This window comes from Rhinolophus ferrumequinum, chromosome 22 (assembly GCF_004115265.2).
Source record: "Rhinolophus ferrumequinum isolate MPI-CBG mRhiFer1 chromosome 22, mRhiFer1_v1.p, whole genome shotgun sequence".
Taxonomy (NCBI): Eukaryota; Metazoa; Chordata; class Mammalia; order Chiroptera; family Rhinolophidae; genus Rhinolophus; species Rhinolophus ferrumequinum.
Window position 1 is genome coordinate 38,041,284 of NC_046305.1, and position 25,427 is coordinate 38,066,710.

At 32.7% G+C, this 25,427-nt stretch overlaps 2 protein-coding genes across 3 annotated transcripts in view; both read left to right on the plus strand.

The window, feature by feature from the left end:
- Positions 1-336: 336 nt before the first annotated feature.
- On the plus strand, positions 337-24,367 carry RNPC3 (RNA binding region (RNP1, RRM) containing 3). Of its 2 annotated transcripts, none has more exons than XM_033092695.1 (15): positions 337-884; positions 3,068-3,115; positions 6,703-6,821; positions 7,744-7,827; positions 8,228-8,339; positions 9,391-9,459; positions 10,583-10,725; positions 13,590-13,715; positions 14,777-14,928; positions 17,269-17,430; positions 18,453-18,547; positions 18,633-18,691; positions 20,704-20,836; positions 21,544-21,615; positions 22,652-22,788. In XM_033092695.1, the coding sequence occupies exons 1-14, from the start codon at positions 693-695 to the stop codon at positions 21,601-21,603; spliced, it is 1,554 nt and encodes a 517-aa protein (XP_032948586.1). In that variant the 5' UTR covers positions 337-692; the 3' UTR covers positions 21,604-21,615; positions 22,652-22,788. The 2 variants fall into 2 exon arrangements, with proteins under 2 accessions (XP_032948586.1, XP_032948587.1); XM_033092696.1 differs by lacking the exon at positions 22,652-22,788 and adding an exon at positions 24,162-24,367 and having other exon boundaries at positions 594-884.
- LOC117014619 (pancreatic alpha-amylase) overlaps positions 24,113-25,427 on the plus strand; it is a 30,120-nt gene continuing 28,805 nt past the window's right edge. Inside the window, exon 1 of the mRNA XM_033092698.1 lies at positions 24,113-24,238. The gene's annotated coding sequence lies outside the window, so the exon portion shown is untranslated. The remainder of the gene's footprint in view (positions 24,239-25,427) is intronic.

A 25,427-nucleotide genomic window follows, 5' to 3' on the forward strand; every position in this document is an offset into this window, starting at 1 on the left:
CTTACGTGCACGATGATTCCAGAAAACAAAAGACGTTTCTGTCTCAACACTTTGCTCCTTAAACTGAGTTCTAAACGGACCCTACTGAGCTGAAAAAATAACTTGCTTCACTAGCCCAAGACTGTAAACCCATACGCCAAAATCCTACACCAAATCCTCCTCCCCTCTCCGCAAGCCAGTCAAACATTTGAGTTCTAGTAATCCGCCAGGATCAGGAACCCAGCACCGGGGCAGTGCCTCCGCAAGGCGCGCTGGCGCCGCGCCCAGCCCCGCTCCCCGCTCGCACATGCGCAGCACAGATTCCTTCTGTCCTTGGATTGGCAACCTCTTTCCTTCACTTGGTTGGTCTTTCGTCTCTGTTTCTTCTTTGACAACTTTTTAAAGCCTAATGTCCCTTTCGGGCGGATTTTTGTTTTTAATACCTTCAGCAGCTACCTGGAATTTTAATCACGTTGTTTTCCCACCACTGTAGAACGTCACCCAACACTCTGGGCAACCGGGCTCTGAAGAGAAGTCACTGGTCTGTGGAGCAAGTCTCGCGAGAAGTTGACGATCTCTCGCGTTATTTCCTTGTTTCCAGAATCCTTAGCGCGAGGCGGAAAAATACTCATTTATCTCAGCTTCTGTTGACTAGCGCATTTTTCGTTGCGGTTTCTTCTGTCGGCTTCCCTGTTGCTGTTTCTCCGAGTGAAATGGCGGCCCCGGAGCAGCCGCTGCCAATGTCGAGAGCATGCCAGAGCTCTGTTTCGCTTTCTCCGCCGCGGGGCGACCGAACCCTTCTAGTGAGGCACCTGCCAGCCGAGCTGACCACTGAGGAGAAAGAGGACTTGCTGAAGTATTTTGGAGCACAGTCGGTGCGCGTCCTGTCAGATAAGGGGCGACTGGTAAGGGCGCGCCGGTGCCTAGCTGTCCGGGAAGGCCCTGAGCGGGTGACGCGGCGAGTAGGAAGACAGAAAAGGGGGGAAGACGCGCTTTTGTAGTGGGGGGATTTCCTCTTTTCTATCAAAACATCTTGCATGCCAAGTGAAGTTTTAATTGGGTCGAGTCTGGATTAGTCACAGCGGTGAGTAAAAGGGCAAGTGAGAAAGGCAGGCAGAAGAATGGAAGATGGCTTAGTTATGTTCCCTTTTCAGACCCATCCTGAGAATCACAAAACTCTGCATTTGGGGGTATTTCTACTGTGAGTCTACTCACAGATATATGTAACGAAGGACTTTCTAAAAACCTTGGTTTATTTACAAGTCAGCGGTAAGACAGGCATTTAAATAGTGGAGAAACTACAATAGTAGAATAAACTAGTTGCAGAATTTCTACTAGATTTTTGACGAAGTTTTTCATAAAAATGTTTTCTGACAGAATCTTTCGGGGAAGAATATTTTAAGACTATTAAAAGTTCCTACACAGGTATTTACACAATTAGTTTGTTTTCTTTTATTCCTGATGATGTTTTAGATGGATTTCTTTCCATTAAAATGACAGTGATGTTAAGTTTCTGCAACATTGCCTCTGATGGGGCAAAACTCCAGTGTTTTAAAGTCTCTCTAGTTATAATATGCAGCCAGGGTTGAGAATTACTGATATGTAAAAAGACCAGTTTTGATCCAAGTGTTACGTACAGTAAGTCCTCATGATAGGTTCCATCTACGACTTTAAGCCAAATGACAGAACCAATCCAATTTTACCATAGGCTAAGTGATGTGTGTATATATATATATATATATATATATATATGATTTAATTTTTGTGGCATCTCATCAATGATATAAGGAAAGGACTTTGAACAGAATGATGTTTTTCAAGGACCTGTGGTATACCAGTGAATACAAATATTCTGTTATTCAATACACTTAATTAGGTCATCTTGGATCAGATTAGACAAAATTAGAATTTGTGATATAATTACTCAAGCAACTGTAAATGCTTTAATAAGCATTGGCAAGAACTCTTCCTTAGTAATGATTCATTTACTTTAGACTTATGTTCCTTTTCTGATGGTTTTAAAAATATTTACAGTTTATATTTTAAAATAGCCTTCTCATTGAACCCTTATTACAAGGATAAAGCATAAATGAAACATGCACTTGAGGAATGATTTTTCTGCTAGTGAACATTTTTAAACTGTAGTTGGCTGTGTAAAGGAAAGTTTAAGATCTTTAGCTGTGTTATAAAATGGGAGATACTTTATATTTTTGCATGATTTAAGTGTGGTCCTTTGTGTATAGTAGCGATATTTAAACTTCTGGTTTGTTGAACTGGTTTGTTAAAAGTATATGTACAGGGCCAGCCCGGTGGCTCAGGCGGTTGGAGCTCCATGCTCCTAACTCCGAAGGCTGCCAGTTCGATTCCCACGTGGGCCAGTGGGCTCTCAACCACAAGGTTGCCAGTTCGATTCCTGGAGTCCTGCAAGGGATGGTGGGCAGCGCCCCCTGCAAGTAAGATTGAACATGGCACCTTGAGCTGAGCTCCCAGCTGAGCTCCCAGATGGCTCAGTTGGTTGGAGCGCATCCTCTCAACCACAAGGTTGCCGGTTCGACTCCCACAAGGGATGGTGGGCTGCGCCCCCTGCAACTAGCAACGGCAACTGGACCTGGAGCTGAGCTGTGCCCTCCACAACTAAGACTGAAAGGACAATAACTTGAAGCTGAACAGCACCCTCCACAACTAAGATTGAAAGGACAACAACTTGACTTGAAAAAAAGTCCTGGAAGTATACACTGTTCCCCAATAAAGTCCTGTTCCCCTTACCCAATAAAATCTTTAAAAAAAAAAAAAAAAAGAAACACAAGTACTTCAAAAGAAAAAAAAAGTAGGTGTACAACATGTTGTGTATGTATACCTTTATACAAAAAAGGCTACATAGCTTTCATCTCAAAGAAGTCTGATCCAAAAAAGATTCAATACCACTATAATGAAATTAGTAGTAATCAATTAAATGATCTTAATTTTCTATCCTTTTGCAAGATTTTATTAAATGTATGAAATCACTGTTAACTGGTAAAATATCAAACATCCTTATGAGAAACTGAAATTATATCAGAAATAATTTGTGCCCTTAATTCTTTTTCAGAAACATACAGCTTTTGCTACTTTCCCTAACGAAAAAGCAGCTATAAAGGTATGACTTCTTCTTTACTATTAAAGTCAGTAATTTTCTGTTATCCAGTCTTGGTTCAAAAAATGAAACGTAATGTTAAACTATAGTTTTTAAAAGTGAAAGGGTTTGTATTTCAAGATTTTGCTCCATGGGCTACATTTGGTTTGTCAGCTGCCAGTTCTTACCCATTGTTTTGGTATTTGGACATAAGAATGATAGATTAACTGGAAAGAAAGTAAAAGTTGAATTATAATCTCATATAATTAAAAATAAGTTGTAAAGGATACCAAATTGATAACTATCTCTAACTGTTGCAAGGCAAGATGTTTTAAGTATTAAAAGGAGACCATATAAATATATACATATATATACACACACAGAGACACATATATACGCTTTTTAATATATATATGTGTGTGTGTGTGTATATATATGTATATATATATATACCTTTTAATATATATGTTTAATATATATATTTATATTTAAATCTTGGGGAATCATTTGCAAAGGAAGTCACCTTTTATGTAGACCTTTAATGATTAGTTGGATTTTGAGAAGAAAACAAAGGGAGATGGGCCTTCTAGGCTTCCAGTCTTGGAGAACATTAAGTTAAGCTATGAGGCATGGAAAGTTTTAAGTGGAGCAGTAGTTATGGGTTGAAATGGAAATAGGACTTGCAAAATAGTTTGAGTCTAAATTTGGGTGGGAGTGAGGGAGGGATTGAATTTTGTTTAGTAGATATTCTAAAGGCATACTAATGATACTTTTGAGTTGGTCAATATTATGGTCAAATCTATGAAATCTATCGGTAGAGTTCATGTAATGGATTGGATATAGAAAAAGATTAGAGGTAGGAAGACCAAATGGAAAGCCAAGACGAGAAATGTTATAATGATCAAGACAAGAGAAAGGATCTGAATAAATTAGTAAGAAGACAAAGGGAAAAATAGATACACATATATACTTTGTAGAGACTGAATTTGTAGGTGTTGTATTCTCTATAGATGTAGAGGTTGAGAGGGAACACTTTGAGGTTTTTGGACTGATTTATTGGATTATTACATTAACTGGCACGAGGGGCAGGATTCAGAGGATGTTTGCAAAGGTAGATAATTAATTTCAGATGTTATCTATTACTAACTTAGAGGAGTCACTGGGCTCCTTCTGTGGAACTATTTTTAAAACAGTTAAAATAAAAAATACAGGCCTAGATCTGGGGCAAGGTGAAAAATTGAGTTTCTTCAGCCAGGTGAATGAATATGGTTGCCCAAAGGAAGACGAGCCAGGAAAGTAGACTGGCAGGGAGAAGTTAAGTAGGAAGTAGAACTAGAAAAGAAATTATCATGGATGCAAAGAAAAGAGTGTTTTAAGAATATGATGTCATGTGATGACACGACATGAGAAATGAACACAATCTATTAGTATAAGACTTTTTATTGTGAAACAATAGAAATGACCCAAATTCTCAATAAGGGGAAGAGACACCTTAAACTATAGTATATCCATACACTGGACTACAACTGTTGGAGAATGAGTTCAAATAAATATGCATTAATAAAGAAGGTAGCCCAGATAAAATACATGAATAAAGTTGCAGTATGTTATGATAAAGTAAACTTGGATTTTTGGAAAACTAATGGTATATATGTTAGTTTATGCATAGAAAAAAATTATACTATAAAACTATATATGAAATTGTTAATAATGTCTCTCTTGGATGGTGAGATTATAAAAGACTTTGACATATGTATTTTTAATGTATAGAAATTTCTTTCAGAAGACTTTTTTAATATAGTAGAGTAAGTTTTAAATAAAATATGGTAATGAAAACCACATTGGTTTAGGGTCAAATTAACATGGAGAAGTGGACATGGAGCCAGTCAGTGTCTTTGGAAAATAATTTGTAGTAAAGAGAAGGAATGAGAAGAGGAGCAGTGAGGACTTTTAGGCTAGAATGCAATTGACTGATCAATTTTAAATAAACCAAGGGAGAGATGATTGTTAAGAATAAAGTAGCTGAGAGAAATAGCGAAATTAGTTAACATAAATACTTGAAAAGAAGAGAATGTGTGTGACATCTATTTTGAGGGGAAAGTTGATGTAATTCAGCTTACATACCCGTATTTTTCAGATAATCAAAGGTTTAACTATAGTAAAGAGGTCTAGAATTGATTTAGGGGCTTGAAAATTGTTGAAACATTTTAAAACTTGCTTTGTATAATTAAAAAGTCAAATAAGAATGCATGAAGATGGTAGAATAAAATTGTGTCCCAGTTAAGGTCTACAGTTACATTTGTTCAAGAACTATTAGGATGAGGTTGGAAGATTAATGGTTCCATTTCTGAAGTATTGTTTTTGAGATGTTTGTTAGACACCTAAAAGTTACTGTCCAGTAGTTTGGATATATGTTCCTGGACTTTGAGGACAAACGTTTGGGCTTGTTATAAATGGAATCATCAGCATAGAAATGGTGTTTAAATTTCAGGTGCTAGTTTAGATCACCAAGAAATCGGTCTAGTGGACCAAGATTAGGGCTGTGGAGTATGCCAGTATTAAGAGTTTGAGAAGGCATGGGCCAAAGAGATTGAGGAGTAGAAACCAGTGAGCTAGGAAGAAAACTAGAGGAAAACACGGTGTCTTGACAGCAATTGAAGAATATGTATCAAGGAAGTAGTGATTAACTATGTGAAATGATGTCAAATGAAGACTGAAAGTTGGTCACTGGCTTGGCAATACAGAATTTGTTGTCTATGACAAGCAATGTAGTGGATTGATTACGACATGAGCTTGATTGGAGTAAGTTTGAGACTGGATGGAAAGAGAGGAGTTTTAGATAGAGGGCTTAAGGAGTTTTACTGCAAGGGTAATTAAAGAGGGAGTGGTAAGTGAGATCAATAGATGAAGCAACAAATTTTAGTATGGGAGATCCGAGCATGTTTACATACTGATGTGGATGATCTGTAGAGGACAGAACACTAACTGTGGTAAGACTACCCCGTGCACTTCCAGAGAGCAGATGAGAGAGCCTGGGATTTAGCATCCAGTCAAGCAACTGAATTTAGATAAAAACATGGATAGTTAATATCGTGATAACACATGGAAGGTAGAACATGTGGATGCAATGCTGGTAGATGGGAGTTACAGTGGGAATCTGAAGTTCTCTTCTGGTCACTTCAGTTTTCTGAAAGTAGGAAGCAATGTCCTAGGCTAAAAGAATGGGAGAGAAATATTGTGAGATTGAGGAACAAAGAGAAATTGGTAATAAAAATGAACTAAGAATGTGGCTTCATTAAGGTCCACCCCTAGACTTGTGGTTGTGGTTCTGAATATAAAGTGAGACTGAGCAGATTTGAAGTTTATTTTTCTAACCATTTCAGCTGCCTGGGTTTGATTTAACCATATTTTGGTTTTGTTAGGTGATAGGAAGCAAACCCTTAATAAGCAACAAAGGCTTGGCAGCCAGAGATTTAGAAATGGTTAAGAAATACCCAAGGAAGTGATAACAGTATTAACAAAGAGCATGTATAAGTTATTTTGTAGGTGTTCTCTAACAACTCATTTTTGGTAAAGTTACCAATTTTTTACTCTTGTTCTTCCATCTGAAGGCATTGACAAGACTCCATCAGCTGAAACTTTTAGGTCATACCTTAGTTGTTGAATTTGCAAAAGAGCAAGATCGAGTTCATTCACCGTGTCCCTCTTCAAACACTGAAAAAAAGAAAAGGTACGTAGATAGGGTTTTTTTTTCCATAATGTTTTAAAGTGCTTTTTTAATTGGTTGTATTGCTATTGGACTGTTTTCAGACTAATAAGTAAATAATTTAAAATGATAGCTGGTACATCTCTCTAAATGAATCTAGTACATTAAAACAGTGTTTATTTTTGTTCCTAATTTGGCATTAGGAACCTGAATATTGATTTATTATTAGGAATTGTTCAATGTGAAGTAGGAACAGAGGGGTAAAAAGTATTCGACTTTAAGTGGAAAGAGGGTAATTATTGTAAAGTCTTTATGTTACAGATAGCAGGGTATCATGAATAGGCATGGCCTTTGAAATCCAAGACTGGTATTTGGTTCTCAACTGTAAGTCTTTGTAGTTATATAGCGTTTAGAAATTTGCTGTACACTAATGGTTCTCAAAGACTAGTCCCGAGACCAGCTGCATCCTCTAGAATCTTGATTGGAATATAGATTCTTGAGCCTTAACCCAGTCCTACTGAATTAGAAATTGGGGGGTGGGAGATGGGATAAGGCCCCAGAAGTCTGATTTTTAACAAACCCTCTAGGTGATTTTATGCACATTAAAGAAATTTGAGTATCACTTCGTATACTATGTAAACTTCAGGGTCTTTTTTTTGTTTTTTTGGTCAGTGAGATTTATCATACCATCTTCATAGGGTTGGTGAAAGGTAAATGAAAATGTGCCATGCTTTGTATAATATCTGGAATAGAGAAGGTAGTCAATAAAGGTTGATTCTGTTTCCCTCCCTTTTCATTGGTGTTTGCTTGAGAAATACTTGAAAGTTTTATTTATTATGGAACTGTTTTCATAATGCAATGTTTGAAAAGAAATTATGTTTTTTCTGTATGTGATTTTTTACTCCGTTTCTGAAGATAAGATTCATTTTGATTCTTTATGTCCTAGGTTTGATGACCCAGTGGAAGATGATAAAGAAAAGAAAGAACTTGGTTGTTTAACTATAGAAAATGGAATTGCACCAAACCATGGGTTAGCATTATTTGTATTTTGTTGTTCTTTTGGTTTTTGTTGCTCTGTGTACAAAGCATATCTTATTATATTGCAAATAAGATCATTTTAAAGGGATATTTTACATCGTGTATATTTTTAATCTGTTGATTAACATTTTGAGCTGTGGGAGTTTGTGACTGAATTTGGTTCCATTAAAATGTTCAGAACTGTGAGATAAGCACTGAGAAGAAATATCTTATTTTTCTTTAATCAATCAGATGGCAAGTTTCTTTTTAAATATACTTATTTGAATCTGTTAGGAACAAGGTAAATCTAAGACTAAATTTTTTGAAGAATTTTGTATGTTATCAGGTTATATAAAATGAGTTTTTGATAAACTTAGTAAAACATGATAAGCATTTAAAATTTTTTTTTTTAGGCTGACTTTTCCTCTAAATTCATGCCTCAAGTACATGTACCCACCACCTTCAAGCACAATCCTAGCAAACATAGTAAATGCGTTGGCAAGTGTACCTAAGTTCTATGTACAGGTAAGTAGAATAAAACTTACTTTCCTCAAAGTAAATGCTTGCGTAATTAATATATAATTTCCCATGCTAATTCTCATACTTTTTCATAATAGTATTAATCAGACTAATTCTAACAGGCAATGATATTATAATATTTTAAAGGTGTCTTAGTCAGTTTGGGCTGCTGTAACTAAGTGCCATAGACAGGTGGCTTATAAACAACAGAAAATTATTTCTCACAGTTATGGAGTCTGAAAGCTTGAGATGAGGGTGCTAGTATAGTTGGATTCTAGTGAGGGCCCTCTTCTGGGTTGATGGCCATTTTTTCTATTTGTGTCCTCACATAGCCTAAAGAGGGTGAGAGAGCTCTCAGCGGTCCCTTTCAAAAGGGATACTAATCCCATTCATGGGGGCTTTACCTATGACCTAATTACTTCTCCAAGTCCCCGCCTCCTAATGCCATGACATTGGAGGTTAGTATTAAATATACGAATTTGGAGGGTAGGAGGTCACAAGTGTTCAGTCCATTTCAAAAGGTGATGAAATATTCTCTATTCAAGTAAAGGCTTTTATAAACTATAGCATAAGCATGCTATTAGGTTTAGTATTAATAATACTAATAAACATAAGGTATTTTGGAAAATACAATTTCTGGTAATTCTTTGCTACTTTATCATACAGATTCTTTCTTAAAGGAAAAGACATAGTGAACTGCTTGGCAAATGATTGAAAATATTGATAGTAATAGGATGTTTTTGAAGTACAAAATATAGATGATGTTTATTTTCTTTATTATACTTCTCTGCATTTCAAAATAATCGGGGAAAAAATAACATATTGCAAGAACAGGACATTTTAATGAGAATAATATTTGTAGAATTGACAAACATTTTAGGAAGGCTAATCTTCTGAGATCTATCAGTGACTTGTTCAGGGATTATAAAGGTGAGAGGTGGGCCAGCCTCAGTACTAAATTAATCAGTAGTGTTATTGTAAAGTTTTTAAGTACATAAAATATGTGAGTTGAATCATCATTGTACTATGTGATTTTTAAATGTTTTATCACTTTCAGGTACTTCATCTTATGAATAAAATGAATTTGCCCACACCTTTTGGACCAATTACTGCACGACCTCCCATGGTAAGAACGCTCTTAGAATTTTCAGGATTCAAAATTTCTCCTAATGTGTGATTATAGAGGCTAAATCTTACAGATGTTGTGCCAGTGACCTCTAACGTTAACAGAAAATAATGAACAAATATAAAGTTATTGTGATATTAACATTCAAGTGGAGAACTGAAAGTAGGTGTAAACCAAAACATGATAGAGATGCTTTTGGTAATAGAGGACATCATTTCTGTGAGTATTGTTGTTTAGTCATTTGATGCAGAACATTGTGCCATCCTATAAGATAATTATATTTAACAAACTTAATTATCTAAAATTTCCATTGTTCTGGTTTGTTGCATATGAGACTTCATTTGCAGAAGAAAGGTTGCTAATTTTTTATTAGAATTTATTATCCAATTTATCAATAATTTAGATAACAGGCTATATGTCTGCTCTTGAATAATTCTAGTGAATATTTTGCATAGTACTGTTTTAGATAATAGCAATGGCAAGTTATTTTGAATGCTAACATTTAAATAGAAAATTTGCTTTTCTGTTGTGCATTGTGGATTGGCTGATTGTATAATGTGTATAATATTAGCTTCACAATTCTTCTTTGTAACTCCAATACCTCAAAACCCAGCACAGTGCAGGGATGTTAGTTAAGGTTAGGGTAGCTGCAATTAACAAAAAAACCCTCAAATCTTAGTCACTTACCACAAATATAAGTTATTTCTTGCTCATGTTAAGTCCATTTCAAAAGTAGGGCATTCAAAAGATCTAAGTTATCTTCACTATGTCCATTCCTCGGGTTGATGAAGACGTTATGATGCAGCCTGCAGATCAAGGAGGAAGGGAGGATTATGTGTGTGGAATTTTTTATGCTAACATTCCATTGGCTAAAACTCAGTTAGTTACATGGTGAAATCTAACTGCAAGGGAGGTTTGGAAATTTAATCTAGTGAACTGCCAAGGGAAAAGAAACAAGTTTTTAGATCATTTAGCAATCTGCCACAGCAGGTGTTCCCTCAATATGTTTTGAATGTGTAAAAGAATATCATGAGGTAGAGAGATAGAAGAGTCATGTATCTAAATGGAAATGTTTTTTTCTGTAAACATGATAAATTGCTTTTTTGTTTTTGTTTTTAACTAGTATGAAGACTATATGCCATTGCATGCACCTCTTCCACCTACATCTCCTCAGCCACCAGAGGAACCTCCTTTGCCAGATGAGGATGAGGAATTATCTAGTAAAGAATCGGAATATGAAAGCAGTGATGATGAAGACCGACAGAGGTTTGTAACTTTAAATAATATTTGTTTAGATTCCAAGAAGCATACAATATGGGAAAGAGGTTTTCTTGCTCTTAAATTTTGCTGTAATTCTTTATAATTTGGGGACATTAGAATTTTTCCATCCCCAGCCCCAACAATTCAAGCGTATATAGTAGCTATAGATTAAGACCTGAGACTAGATATCAAAACCTAGGGAAAAAATTTTAGATTATGAGTAAATTTTTAGATTGATGATTATGGTATTATAATGTACAGAATCCTCATTATTTGTGGATTCTGTATTTGTGAATTTTCCAACTTAAAAATTATTTGTGACTCCAAAATCAGTAGTTACAGTACTTTTACAGTCTTTTGCGGACATGGGCATGCACAGAATGGTGAAAAATTTGAGTCTCTTGACATGCACATTCCTAGATGAGGTAGAACAGTTGACAGTCTGCTTTCTTGTTTCAGCTATCATACTGTAAATAAGTGTCATTTTCATGATCTATTAGTACCAGGTTTTTCACATTTTTGTGTTGTTGATGATTTGGCGTCGTGTTGAAGTTCTGTCTAATGTTTCCGAGATCAAGAATGCTGTAATGTATCCGATGGATAAAATGTGTGTGTGAGATAAACTCTGTTTAGGCGTGAGTTACAGTGCTGTTGACTGTGAGTTCAATGTTAATGAATCAACAGTATATATTAAATATGGTTTCCTTAAGCAGAAACACACATAAAACAAGGTATGTATTGATCAGTTGATGAAATGTTATGAGCAGAGGCTTGCAGGAACCTAATCCTGAATTTCCCCTAGGGGCAGTGACTCATTCATTATTCACTAACTTTTTATTTGTGGAGACTATAGAATATAACTATCTCAAATAATAAGAACAAGAATACTACTAGATTGTGTTCATATTTTTCAGCTACTCCCCTGGACTTTTTCACCCCAGAAAAATTTTCAGAGCAATTCTGTAGGATTTCATAACAAAAACTATTCATAATTATGACAGATGAATTCGTTTTTAACTTGGTTGTTCTTGATGATCTACATATATTTTATTTAAAGATTCTGGTGACGAGCAGTAAGTTGTTGATAATGTTCAGGTACATAATCCACAGCGTAGCCTAGAATAGGAATTAGTAAACATGTTCTGTATAGCGCCAAAGATTTCTATTATAGTGGGATGTGGCTGTGTTTCAAAAAAAGTTTCTATTTACAGAAACAGGCAGCTGGCTTAATTTGATCCTTGAGCTGTAATTTGCCAAGCCTGACCCTAGAAGACAAGTATGGATAAATGACGGGAATCTTAAGTAACTATCCATAGAAAAAGGCAGACACAGAGGAGTGGTTGGAATGAGTCAAACCCAAGCAGAGAATCTGGCCGACATGCAAATCATCAATTTGACTAATATTGAGTCAACATTCACTTAAGTAGTGGCTCTAACTATATCCTCTTTCTAGGGAGAGTGAAAATCAACACATACTTGGGCTGAAATTACACAGTAAGGGTGAATAGAGTATCTGTTTGAATACAGACATTTAGGAAGACTGACTGTTCTTGATAGACTAACTTGAATTTGTTGCTAAAGAAAGAACAGTATAGAGTGCTTCATCGGGTTAATTTCTTATTCTCTATAAATTTTACTTTCTTTATAAAAGTAATGGTAGTAAATAGAAATGCTTTATGTAGACTGGCCAAAACCTTTTTTGTTTGTTTTTGTTTTATTATGTTACATTTAGGAATATAATGAGCCCTCCAAATAATTCATCTTGAATCATGAGAACAGACTTTGCATGAAGCAATCTCTGGTTTCATGCTTCTCTATTATCTTCTGAAAATGTTGGAAGAAAAATAGTACTATTTATTCAGCAAATATTCCACTGTTGTGGAAACTTGGATGAGGAATGTTGTGGATATTTTGGATGAGGAATTTTGAAGGTAGACTAATGTTTTGTATAGCTGGATTTATTCATAAACGTTTTGGTAAACCATGGTTGTTAAGGGGTTTAAGAATTTACAGCATATGTTTACATTTTTCCTTGCTTTGAAAAAAAGGTTTAAAACTCACTTAACCACACTCTTCTCCTCCCCTGCATTTTATAATGTGTATGTTTGTTTTGCTTTTACATTGCACAAATGTAACTCTGGAGAGGTAGAGTTGTGACTAGTGGTTTTTTTAACTTCTGCTCTGTGGAGATACTGTGTTTAATCCTGTGGAAGATACAAAAATGCCCAGACACATCTATTCTAAATATTACTCATATTCAAAATGGAGATGAGCTTATATAAGGTATCAGTTGTCACACTTTGATTGTTACTTATAAGTTACTTCAAAATATAGTATTTGAAAACTTGGTTCTAAGTAAGTTACTTGTTTCTATAATGATTGATTTGCAACAATTATATACAAAGTGCTTTTACTAAAAATACTTCAGTCCAGTCTGTCTTTAATAATTAGAATATGAATCGAAATAATTTATTGTGTTTGTAAGGCCTTTTGAATAGCAGTCAAGAAAAGAACAATAATGTTACATAGATTGTGTTAATGTATTATGTTCAATTTTTCAGCATCATATCCAGCCATTTTATTTGGGCAACTAATAATTTTTATAATAAAACTTATCTTTAAAAGATAAATTTCAATTAAATAAATTCCCAGTTCCTCCAAAGATGAAGGTTGAGCAAGGAGGTTTAGAACTTGTTCTTTTGTCAAATAGGTTATATCTTAATTGATGACTTAGAAATTATACTTATGCCATATGTATTATTTCATAATTCATAAGCCCAAATACAAATGTGTGCTTAACAGAAACAGTGGTAAATAGCTATGCTTTTACATTTAAAAAATTTGTTTTACTTTCTCTTCCCCCAATGTAGAATGACCAAACTAATGGAACTAGCAAATCTTCAGCCTAAAAGACCAAAAACAATAAAGCAGCGCCATGTGAGAAAAAAGCGAAAAATAAAGGATTTGCTGAATACATCTATATCTGTTTCACACAGGTAATTTTGTTTTGGATTTTGAAATAAGCGTTCTGTATGTACTTGTCTGCTTGATTAACTTACATTATTTAAAAACAATTATGGCAAAAATTTTAGTTACCCATTTGCTATAAAATTCTACATATTTTAATATATAAATTGGATAAAATTATTATTAATTGCAATTTTAATTTCATTTAGCTTGTAAACAATATAAATTTCCCTTGAACTTGTAAGTAACTTAGTATATTGTGAAGTTTGTTTAAATTATCTTTTTTGCATTTTAAAAGGAATGAGTCTTTAATCTTTGTGTTTTTTAATTTCACGTTAAGTGAAATATGATGTTATTTCCCACCTGCGTAAGTCTTGACACCACAGTCCTGTGCTTTTAATCTCTATAGCAACACTGAACAATTAAGAACAAATAATGTGAACCAAATTAAATTTTTCAGTAGCCACATTAAAAGAATAAGAAGAAACAGATGATATTAATTTTAATAACATATGTTATTTTACCTATTATATACAATATATCATTTCAGTAATAATATGAAAAGTTATTGAGATGTATTACTTTTTTTTGTATAAAGTTGTCAAAGTCTGGTGTGTATTTTATACGTTAGCATTTTTTAATTTGGACAGCAACATTTCAAGTGGCTCATTAGCCACATGAGGCAAGTGGTTATTCTATTGGACAGCACAACATCATAGTGTATATAGAATACAGTACATAAAAATGCTTATATTAAACGTCGAATGAACTTTTTGGCGTATTGGTAAATATCACGAAGCTTACATTCAGTTATCCTCAAGTACTATCTGTCATTTACTGAGTACTATGAAATTTCTTAACATTTCTTCAATCTCCTTATCTATTTAAACTGGGAATTTAATAATACTCATATTAGAAAACTTGTTAGGGTTTATTGAAATATTAAATATAATTTACTTTGTGCAATGCCTGTAGTGTTGTGAGTGCTTTATTAGTGTTAGCTTTTTAAATTTAAAATAAATATGAAATAATCTTTTACTCAGGATTTTATTTGCAGTTACAAAGTAATGCTGTGATTGTTTATAAACAGCAGTTTACATCCAGTGCTATTACCTTCGGATGTATTTGATCAACCACAACCTGTAGGTAATAAAAAAATTGAATTCCACATATCTACCGACATGCCAGCTGTATTTAAGAAAGATTTAGAAGAGGAACAAAATGGTGAAGAACAAAATTGTGGTGAGCATATTCTAGTTCTTTAATATGCTATATAAAAATTCTCAATCAGCTTTTTGTGTTAGAATTAAATTTTGTATGTAATGTTTTTGCATTTTGGTATTCGTGAACAATATTTAAAATATGCAGTTAGGTCTTTCTCAATATCATGGAATACTATCCATTGGAACTTTTTTTATATAATTAAAACTAGTGCTTAATGATGAGATTGTCACTGTTGCCTTTTGCTTGTAATGAAGTCTAGGGTGAAAGTCTGGTTTTTTGCTGACGTTTACACTAAAATATAACAGAAGAGTTTCTTGTATTGAATTATTTTTTTCATTCCATGTTAAATGATTTTCAATAGTTTTATTAATATAATTGTATCATTGGTTAGGAAACAAGAAATATAACTTTTATGAGTTGTAGATTTCATATAAACTTTTTTTTAATCTAATGAATGTGGAAGATTGTTTACAAGATACTATTGTTAAGTTTAAAGATAATTTATTGAAATTACAGATATTTTTCTGCTTATTTTAGGCATTAATTTGATTTTATAAAATAATGGCATTCCTTGGTTCTTTAAATCTTTTAATTTTTGAAATAATACACGCTTACAGAAAATGTAATCAAAACAGGAGCACATGAGGTAAAATTTTTAAAAGGTAACGTCTCAAACCCCACGCTCCCCTATGCCACTTAGAAATAACCACTGTTAATAATTTGGTATATAGGTAGACATTATTCCAGACCTTATTCTTTACATGTGCAAATATATTTTCTCTGATTTTTTTTTTAATGGGCATCTTGTTTTTCATAGTGTTCATCATTGACTCAGTAATGACTTAATTGAAAGGATAGAGCATGACAGGCTCTGTTAAGCCCTAGAAAACAAGTGGTGGTCACTGATCTTTTGGAGTTTAAAGTCTAGTGGGAGTAGCTTATTATTTCAGAACATAAAAATATACATTTTTACTTTTTTGTGGCTGCATAATACTCCATAGTACAGTTATATCAATATTTAATCATTCTCTGTTGATAGAAGTTCAGATTGTTTCCTTTTTTTTTTTTTTACTGTTACAGAAAACACTGGAACATACATTTTTATACATATATCTTTATGCACTGGTGTGGATATAGGATAGAGTTTTAGTAGTGTTGGAAATGTAGCCAGTAGAAAAACTGTAACTGATTTTAATTACAGTCTATCTAATGGTTAGTAAGAGTACATTACCTTTTCAGATAACTCCTTTTTTGTTTGTTTCAATATTTATATTTTTCTTTTTGTATGTTTTTCTTTCTTACCTCATGGCTAATTACTCTTTCACACAAATTTTTATTTTTTAAGCTTAATTTACCAAAGGGCTTATATCTGTAATGAGAGGGAGATAGTCATCCCATTTTACATCAGTATCAAATAGTAATATTGAAGTAACAGCAAGAAGCAGTTTTAAATTTTTCTCTTATTGATTGCCTGCAGGCTATAGGAGATCTATTTGTAAGGTGTTTTTTTTTTTTAATTTTCCTAATTGAATGAGTAATTTCTTAAGTGTACAAATAATTCTTTTCTGTACTTCTTATAGGACCAAGGTTAGGATTGGCTTTTTTTTTCCTTTTAATAGGTGGAGGTTTAATGGATTTTTTTTTTTTTTTTTTTTTTAGTATCCTCAAATAAGAGTATCTTATTTTAAGATATTTACCCTAGCATAATGGAATAGTCTTAATCTTTTAATCATCTTTGAGAAGGTTGATAATTGTTTCACAGTATTCTGAAATAGCATTATGAAATCTTTATACCGATTATTATAAGTAATCTTGAATGACCATGTCATTAGCAGAATGCCTTTAATAATTTGTAATTTATTCAATGCATGCAAATTTATTTTTACCTAATTATTCATAGTTCAGAGTGGGTAGGTTAAACAAAGTACTGATTATTTCCCCCAAAACACATTCTACCTATCTGTTTACCCACTAAATATTTCATTGGATGCCCTTCTGGCATTTCAAATTAAATATAAACTAAATATGTCAAAAATGAATTAATTTTCTTTCCACTTTCCAGGCCCTCTAAGTGGCATCACAAAGCAACCATTTGGCTGTTTAGCTCTTGTCTATGGCTATTTCATGTCACAGTGGCAGAGTTGAATAATCATGACAGAAACCATATGGCCTGCCAAAGCCTAAAATATTTACTATTTGAACCTTTACAGATAATCTTTGTCTACCCCTGTTGTAAAGTTCTGAAAACTACACCAAAGGGTTGTAGTGTCAAAAGATACCTTAAAAATTTAAAATGGAAAACTAAAACTATTTTGAAGGGAGGGATTTTTAATGGTTGCTGTTAATGTTAAATCTTAGATTTACCTGCTACTGGAGTTGATGCATCCAATACAGGATTTGGAAAAATCTTCCCCAAACCTAATTTGGACATCACAGAAGAAAGTAAAGAAGACTCTGATGAACTGCCATCAGAATGTATTTCTAGAAGGGAGTTGGAAAAGGGCAGAATTTCTAGAGAAGGTAATTTCATGAAATAACCAGCACTTATTCCATTTTACGTTTCTTTGACCCTTCAGAAAAAAAAAATCAAATCTCTTCATGTTGTTTACCCATAAGCACATAATTCAAAACATCTCTCCACTTAATGTTTTTAATCACCACTTTTGGTTTTTAATACTCATACTTCTAGGGAGGAGAAGATTATATCTCTCGGTATAATCTTTTCAATCCATATTTGTTTGGAAAATTTTTTGTTTGTATTCCTAAAACTTAATGTGATATCTTAAACACAGCAATGTGGCCCACACTCTTGATAGACCACAGTACTGTGTCTGGGATTCATGCAAACCAATTGTTTGTTTAAAAAGAATAATTTTAATTATTTGGTGATTAAAAGTCTGTATTTAAGGATATATCTTAACATGGTAGTTTTCTACTTCTAAAGGATTTTTCCTGTTTTACACGTTTTGGGAAAATATTTAGGTGTTTTAGATTGACATGTAACACATAATTTTTCCTATAATAATAAGAAATAGACTTCCAAGGAGCATTTTTGCATAGAGCTGTTGTCAGGAACAGATTATTGACACTAAATAAGAGTAGCTGATAGAGATTCAGGAGCCACAGTTTGTCTGAAATACTTTATTATGTTCGAGTACTTCATTCTTACATTTGAATACGTTGATGCCTGGTGGTTTGGGAAATTGACCTTAAGCAAAAGAGTTACACCAGTGATTGATAACATATTAATTTGCTTCAGTCTTCAATAAAGTAACTCACCTTAAAGGAATTTTAATAGTAGATACTTGATTGGATAAATTTTAGTTATTATAGATGACTGAAAATTTTAAATTAATTTTCATATTATCAATTCAAATTTTTAATAAGTATTTTTATCCCTTTAGTAACTGCTATTTTTAGGATTTTAGCATTTTCATAATGCTTGTTTTGTCTATTTAACAGCATATTTGTATGTTATAATTTTTTTTGAAAAGCTGATGGAAATATTTTAATTTTATATCCTTGTTTTGTTTTTAAATAAGAAATGGAAACACTTTCGGTTTTCAGAAGTTATGAACCTGGTGAACCAAACTGTAGAATTTATGTAAAGAATTTAGCTAAACATGTTCAAGAAAAGGTAAGTTGAAATTTATAAATTTTATTATTTTACTTTTTGTTTTTGCTGGACCTCCTCATTTGTCTTTTTCTTATTGAAATTCTAGGACCTTAAATTTATTTTTGGAAGATATGTTGACTTTTCATCAGAAACACAACGAATAATGTAAGTGGCAGTCATATTCTCAAATATGTTTGTTTTTATCTGTTACAAATTAACCCCTTTTTTCCCAACATTTTTTATTTAGAGGTTAAAATTACATAAAGAAATTACTGTTATCTGTTGCATAATTAATCTTTTAGATGTCCAGAGCAGGAGTCAGCAAACTTCTTTGTAAGTGGAAAGATAAGTAAAAATTTAATATTTTTATTTTATTGCAGGCCATATGGTATCTGTTTCAAAAACTCAATTCTGTCTTTGTAGAATGAAAGCAGCCATAAACAATACATAAACAGGTGTTCATGGCTGAGTTATAGTAAAACTTTATTCATAGAAATAGGCCTCATAAATTCCAGCCTCAACCTGCAGTTCTAAAGCAGCGGTTCTCAAACTTGAACCTGCATAAGAATCACCTGGACAACTTGGTAAAACAGTTTTTTGAATTCGTCCCCAGAGAGTCTGGTTTTCAAGGTTGAGGTGGGGCCCATGAATTTGTATTTCTAAAAAGCTCATTGAGATGCCAAAGCCGCTGGTCCAAAGACTACACTTTGAAAACTATTTTAATAACTCTTCCAGTAATATATGGCAATCAGGCAAAATTTTTTAGATTCTTACCCTGGCAATAACTTCCTTTCATTGGGCTGCATTAAGCAAGGCTCACAATTTTGTGAGAGTGGAACAGAGGGATATGATTTGTAAATGTGTGGAGTTAGAATTTTAGTCTTTGAAATTCCATACTTAGTTAACTCCAAAAGACCCTTGACCATAAAAATTAGAAGTAGAGAGAAGCAGAAAAGTAAGGGAAGAGACTTTTGGGAGGAGACAAAATAGAGGCGTGACTCTAACTAGTTAATTGTGTTTTAATCTTCTCTGAAGCCAATACTTTAAAGTCTTATCTGGCCTATATCTTTTGAGACATGTATGCACAGGTCTTAAGATGTCTTAAAATTCCCCATTGTACTCATTAGTGTCAGATACCTCTTATCAGGATATCAAAAGTTTCTTTTGCTAGCCATGGAAAACACTGGTTCTTTTTTTTATTGCTGCCTTTGAATAATGATTATACAAGAAAAAGAAAAAATATATATATAAAAATATTTTATGTGTATAAATACATATGTGTATACGTATACATCCTTTCCTTTATTTCTGATATTGCCTACAATTAAAATTTGATGGGAAAAAATAATTTTATATTGAGAAAGCTGTACATGACAAAATGATAAATTCATAATTGTTTCCCATGGGACTAGTCATGTGAATTGAAAAAAATTTCAACTGAATTTTTTAATGTTTTACATGCTTTTGCTAGTCTTATAGATAAATGGTAGGCAATATTGTAGTTATAAATTACAGTCTGATTTTTGTAAAGAATTCTGTATATAATTTTCTCTCAAAAATGCTGAAAAATAATACACTATGGAATAATAGAACACTACCCTTGGAGTGAAAATATCTGGTTTCTGTGCCTTCTCTAACTGTAGTTATCTTTGTGACCTTGAAATCACTCAATCTCTGTAAGTACCACTTGTAAAATAATGGTTTTGACTAAGTGATCAATAAGTCCCTTCCTACTCTGAAATTCTGTGTTACTTTTCTGTGGTTCTTACTGGTCCTTCTATTCTTGATTGTTTTTGTCATTTGAGTAGCTAGTATTGAATTGGCTGCATGAAAATTTTTTTAAAATGGAGATATGAAATAAAAACTTAAGAAATTTGCTTTTGTAGTTGCTAGTAATGTAATTTTTAAATCACATAAGTACATTTAAAAATAGCTGAAAAATGATACAAGTACATCATCAAACTTAATTTACCTACTTACAGAATTAATTTTAGAACCAAATACAAAATACAATTTTAGAAAGCCCTGAGTAATTAATTATGTGCTAATTATTAGATGGTATAGTCATTTTTTTCCTCTGAAATAGCAACATTTTAAATTGTTCAACATATTTCCATTCATTTCATCAAAGTCACTTGACATTCTTTGAATCAAAACCACTCTTCCTTGACTTCTAGGTTTGATATACGTTTGATGAAAGAAGGTCGCATGAAAGGACAAGCTTTCATTGGACTTCCAAATGAAAAAGCAGCAGCAAAAGCCTTAAAGGAAGCTAATGGATATGTTCTTTTTGGAAAACCTATGGTGGTTGTATCCTTCAAATCAATCTGCAAGGACTGTGTAGTTTTTGGGAGAAGGGTATAATTGAAACTAATTTTTATTATCCTTTAGAAATCTCAATAACTGGTATTCTAACTTGAGATACTCAATTACAAACATACTTGGCTGAATCAGATAAGTATTATTTAGATCTTTATTGTAAAATAAAGGAACCTCAGCAGCATGAGGTTATTAAAATTTAGCCAAGTCTAAATGTTTCACTCATACAGCACAAAAATACATATTCATGCTAAGCCTGAGACTACAGTATCCAGAAATACATTTGAAACCATTAAAGAAAGATACAGTTCATTATAGTTTTATTATTTTATATTTTATTGTACTGTAATTCATATTTGTGTGAGAGTTTTCATAACCAAAATATATCATTAATTAACCATCTTGCTTTTAGTAGTTAATGCAGTTTGCAAATTGAAATCAGTGGGGATAGATGACAGTGAAGGTCTAGGTGTAAAAAAATACTTACTGTAAAGAAAAGGTAAATTTTTTACTTCTACCTTACTTTAGCAGGTAGAAGGCACTCAGAAAAATAGTTGACAGGTGTCTGAGAGTAGGAAGATAAGTATAAAAGATAAATTAAAAAATGGTGCTCCTACCCTGCATTAGAAGTTCTTGATAATTATTTAGAAAAGATTACTTTCATTTTTGTGAAGGAAACCTTAATTTTTAAATATTAGCAATTTGCTCGATCTGCTAGACCAAAACAAGATTCTAAAGAAGGAAAAAGAAAGTGTTAAAAATTAGTAAAGGTAAGTGTGAATATAAATAAAAGGTTAAAACTTTTTTTGAGATAAAATTAAGGAAGGATAAAAACCTGATAGAGTAGTAATTCAGTTATCTCCTAAGGTTTTTAAAGGATCAGTGGGATCTATCCACCCATCTATCCATCTCTGTCTCTCTATCTAACCAGTTAATTCCCATCAAACTTGAAAATTGTAACTACAGAATAAAACCCATTTGTATGCAAAATTTAAGTTTGGGATCTTTATTAGTCTTTATTTACTTTTTCTGCATAGGAAAGAAGTGATTCTTAATCTTTGACATGTATTATAATCGACTGGAAAGCTTGATAAAACCAATTGTTAGACTTCCCCTCACCCCTATCCAGAGTTTCTGATTCAGTAGGTCTGGGATAGGCGCCTTGGGAACCAACCCTTCCAGTTTTCCTGTGACTGAGGGGTTTTCCAGGATACCTGACTTCAGTGCTAAAACTGGGAAAGTATTCACCCAGCCGTGACAAATTGGTCACCCGTGGTGGGGCCTGAGAATTTGCATTACTAATTACTAATTGCACACTTCAAAGAAATATGTAGGTTTTTTTTTTTTTTCTGAAATGAAATCTTTTGTCTTTCAAATATGTCATTTTAATGCATATGTAAGTAATTAATTATTAAAAATGGTAGAATTAAGCTTTTTAAACTTTAAAATTTGTGTTGCATTGATAGATTTAAGAAAGATGAGTGGAAATATATTCTTTCTGTTTATTGTTTTATTTTAAATCTTTCTGCCTTTGTAAACTGGAAAAACATGAAGTAAATGAGGCAAAATTACCAGTGTTAAGCTGAAAAAATTATATAACAGAAAATTTTGCTTAATGTTTATTCGTTTTATGAGATACCGTGAATATCTGAATTTTTTTTAAAGTATATTGGCATAGTCAGAAGTCTTACAAATAGTGGAACCGTTAAAAATAAATAATTTTCATGTGTGTTTTAAAAAAATCATATGTAAATTTAATGTGAAAAATAAGAAAAAATTAAACTGCATTCTGCTGTTCTTCTTTAGAAGCATTCCTGCGTAAATACTGCTGTAATACTGTCATACAAAGAGTATCCTTTCTTGTTGTATCCTTTTTGGGGCAGTGCTTTTTATTTTTTGTTTTTCTTAGAAATGTTTTGTCCCTCCCTCATCCATTGATCCAGATTAAGCATTTTTTTTTTTTACAATTTATTCAAATGAAATATTTCTAAAATTATCACTGTTGATTGAACAAATCTTTTATATGGTTTTTAGATTTGTTGCTTAATATTCTGTGCTGTCCTTTAGGTTACGTAATTTTTCCAGGGAAAGTTAGTGAATCAGGTCAATTTATTACTTGTAGAATGTGTGCATTTTCTTTAATACAGAATTTAGTCTTGTTTCTTCTATTTATGTATTTCCTAAACCTAATTTAATAACACGTGTATTCTGTTTTATGACATATCTGGTTTAGGTATTCTATATATTGTGTTATAAAATTTCATTGGGGAAAGAATGTTGTTTTTTTCCTTTTAAAAAGTACATATACTGCAAAGTGAAATAACTGGATTTCTATGTAAATTCCAAATGAGTATAACAGACTTCACATCTGAGATGTTATTATTTAAATCTCCTTTGAGATAGATAGCAAGTAGAAGTATGTTTTTCGAAACAAAAGGAAGAAGAAAAGAGTAATAGGGAGAAGACAGAATGTTGTCAGAGTAGCAAATTAAGTGAAACAATCCTGGTGGGTATCCCAGTAGTTTCCAGACTAGTTGATGACCAGAATCACCTAGAACAGTGGTTCTCAATCTTGGCAGCACATTGAAATGACCTGGGAAACTTTTTAAAAATTCTTATTAAGAATAAAAACAACACTAAAAGATACACTGGTGCCTGGGTTCCTCCTCCAGAGTTTTGATTTAATTGGTCTGGCATGCAATATAGATACTGTACTTTTTCAAACCTCCCAAAATTTTTATTCTAATTGCAACCAAGGTTGAGAACTACTGAGGAAGGATTTTTACACATAAAGACCCCCAATCTCTATTTTAGAACAAATAAGTCAGAATCTCTGGGAATGGGACAAAGAATCTAATTTGAAAAGGTTCCCTTAGTGTAGTTGTAAGGACTGACCAGTTTAGATACTACTTTGTTAGATTAAAGTGATTAGGTTCCTAATACCAACCTAACGATCAAACCTTGTATAATTCAGAAAATAAAGGGGTGGTGCTTCTACATTTCCTTCTTGCAAATCCTGCTGTTATTAGTACTGTGAAAACAATTCAAAATTCTGTTAACAATCATTAGCACCATAAGAAGCACAAAAAAATTATAGATATTGAAATTGCTATTTTTTTCAATAGGGGCAGTTAAATGTTTTATATTTTAGTGTTATAAATCATTTTCTGTATAAACTTTTTTAGACAATTAAAATTTTATACTGACATGATTCACTAATTTTCTAAATATAAATATTTTAGCTTTTAGTTATTTTTAAACTAATGAACTGTTTTATAGTCATAATTATTTTTAATGAACTTTTATGGTATTTTAGGTTCCTTTTGAATTCCGTATCTTTCAAGTGCTTTCCACCTTTGAGGAGAAGAAGTTGACCCCCTGGACTATGGAACTGTGCGTAACAGCTTTTAAAGTGTATTTAAAAATTAAATCTATATGCACTTAAATTACTTTATTGGAATATATTACATGTATTTTAATCATCTTCCTCATATATAATAAATTATTTTCTATCCAATAAAATAATAGTCTTCATTTTTTAATGTGTTTTACACATCTTGGAAAGTATGATTTTATAATTACATAACCTTTTTTATTAAGGTAATTTTACAATACTAAATATACATTTTCTTTTAATATTATAAATACTGCCCCCCCCTTTTTTTTTAACCTAGATAGCAGTGCGCTTACTTGGAATTTTTTTTTATATAGTAGTCTTATTGTAATTATCTTTTTTGTTGTTTGGTTGGTTTTTTTTTTTGTTTTTGGGATTTTTTGTAATAGTAGTGGAGGAATTTTTTCCTACTTTAAGGAATTTGTATTCTTGCTCTAATTATAGTCTTCGATTTTTGTGCCCCCAAAATTCTATCAGAATATCACTCAAAGGGTGTAAATGTTTCCCATATAAAATTATTCTGTTCCCTTAGTGGAATTAGTTTCAGCTGAATGTAAGTAGGAAGCCTTTGATACACAGGCATACCTCAGAAATATTATGGGTTTAGTTCCCGAACACTGCAACAAAGCAAGTCACAATTTTTAATTTTTTTTTTATTGCCCAGTGCTTATAAAAGTTATGTTTATACATACTGTAGTCTATTGTGTGCAATAGCATTATATTTAAAAAACAATGTACACACCTTAATTTTAAAATATTTTATTGCTAGAAAATGCTAACCATCATCAGAGACTTAAGCAAGTCAGAATCTTTTTGCTGGTGGAGGGTCTTATCTCGATGTTGACGGCTGCTGATTGATCAGAGTGGTAGTTGCTGAAGGCTGCAGTGACTGTGGCAGTTTCTTAAAATAGACATCAGTGAAGTCTGCTGCATCGATTGGCTCTTCCTTTCACAGTAGAATTTCTTTCAAAATTAGTCATTCTTCTCATACCCTGCCACTGCTTTGTCTACTAAGTGTATGTCAGGTTCTAAATCTTTTGTTGTCATTTCAACAATCTTCAGAGCATCTTCACCAGGAGTACATTCCATCTCAAGAAATTACTTTCTTCGCTTATCCATAAGAAGCAACTCCTCATCCATTCAGGTTTTATCAGGAGATTGCAGCAATTCAGTCACATCTTCAGGCTC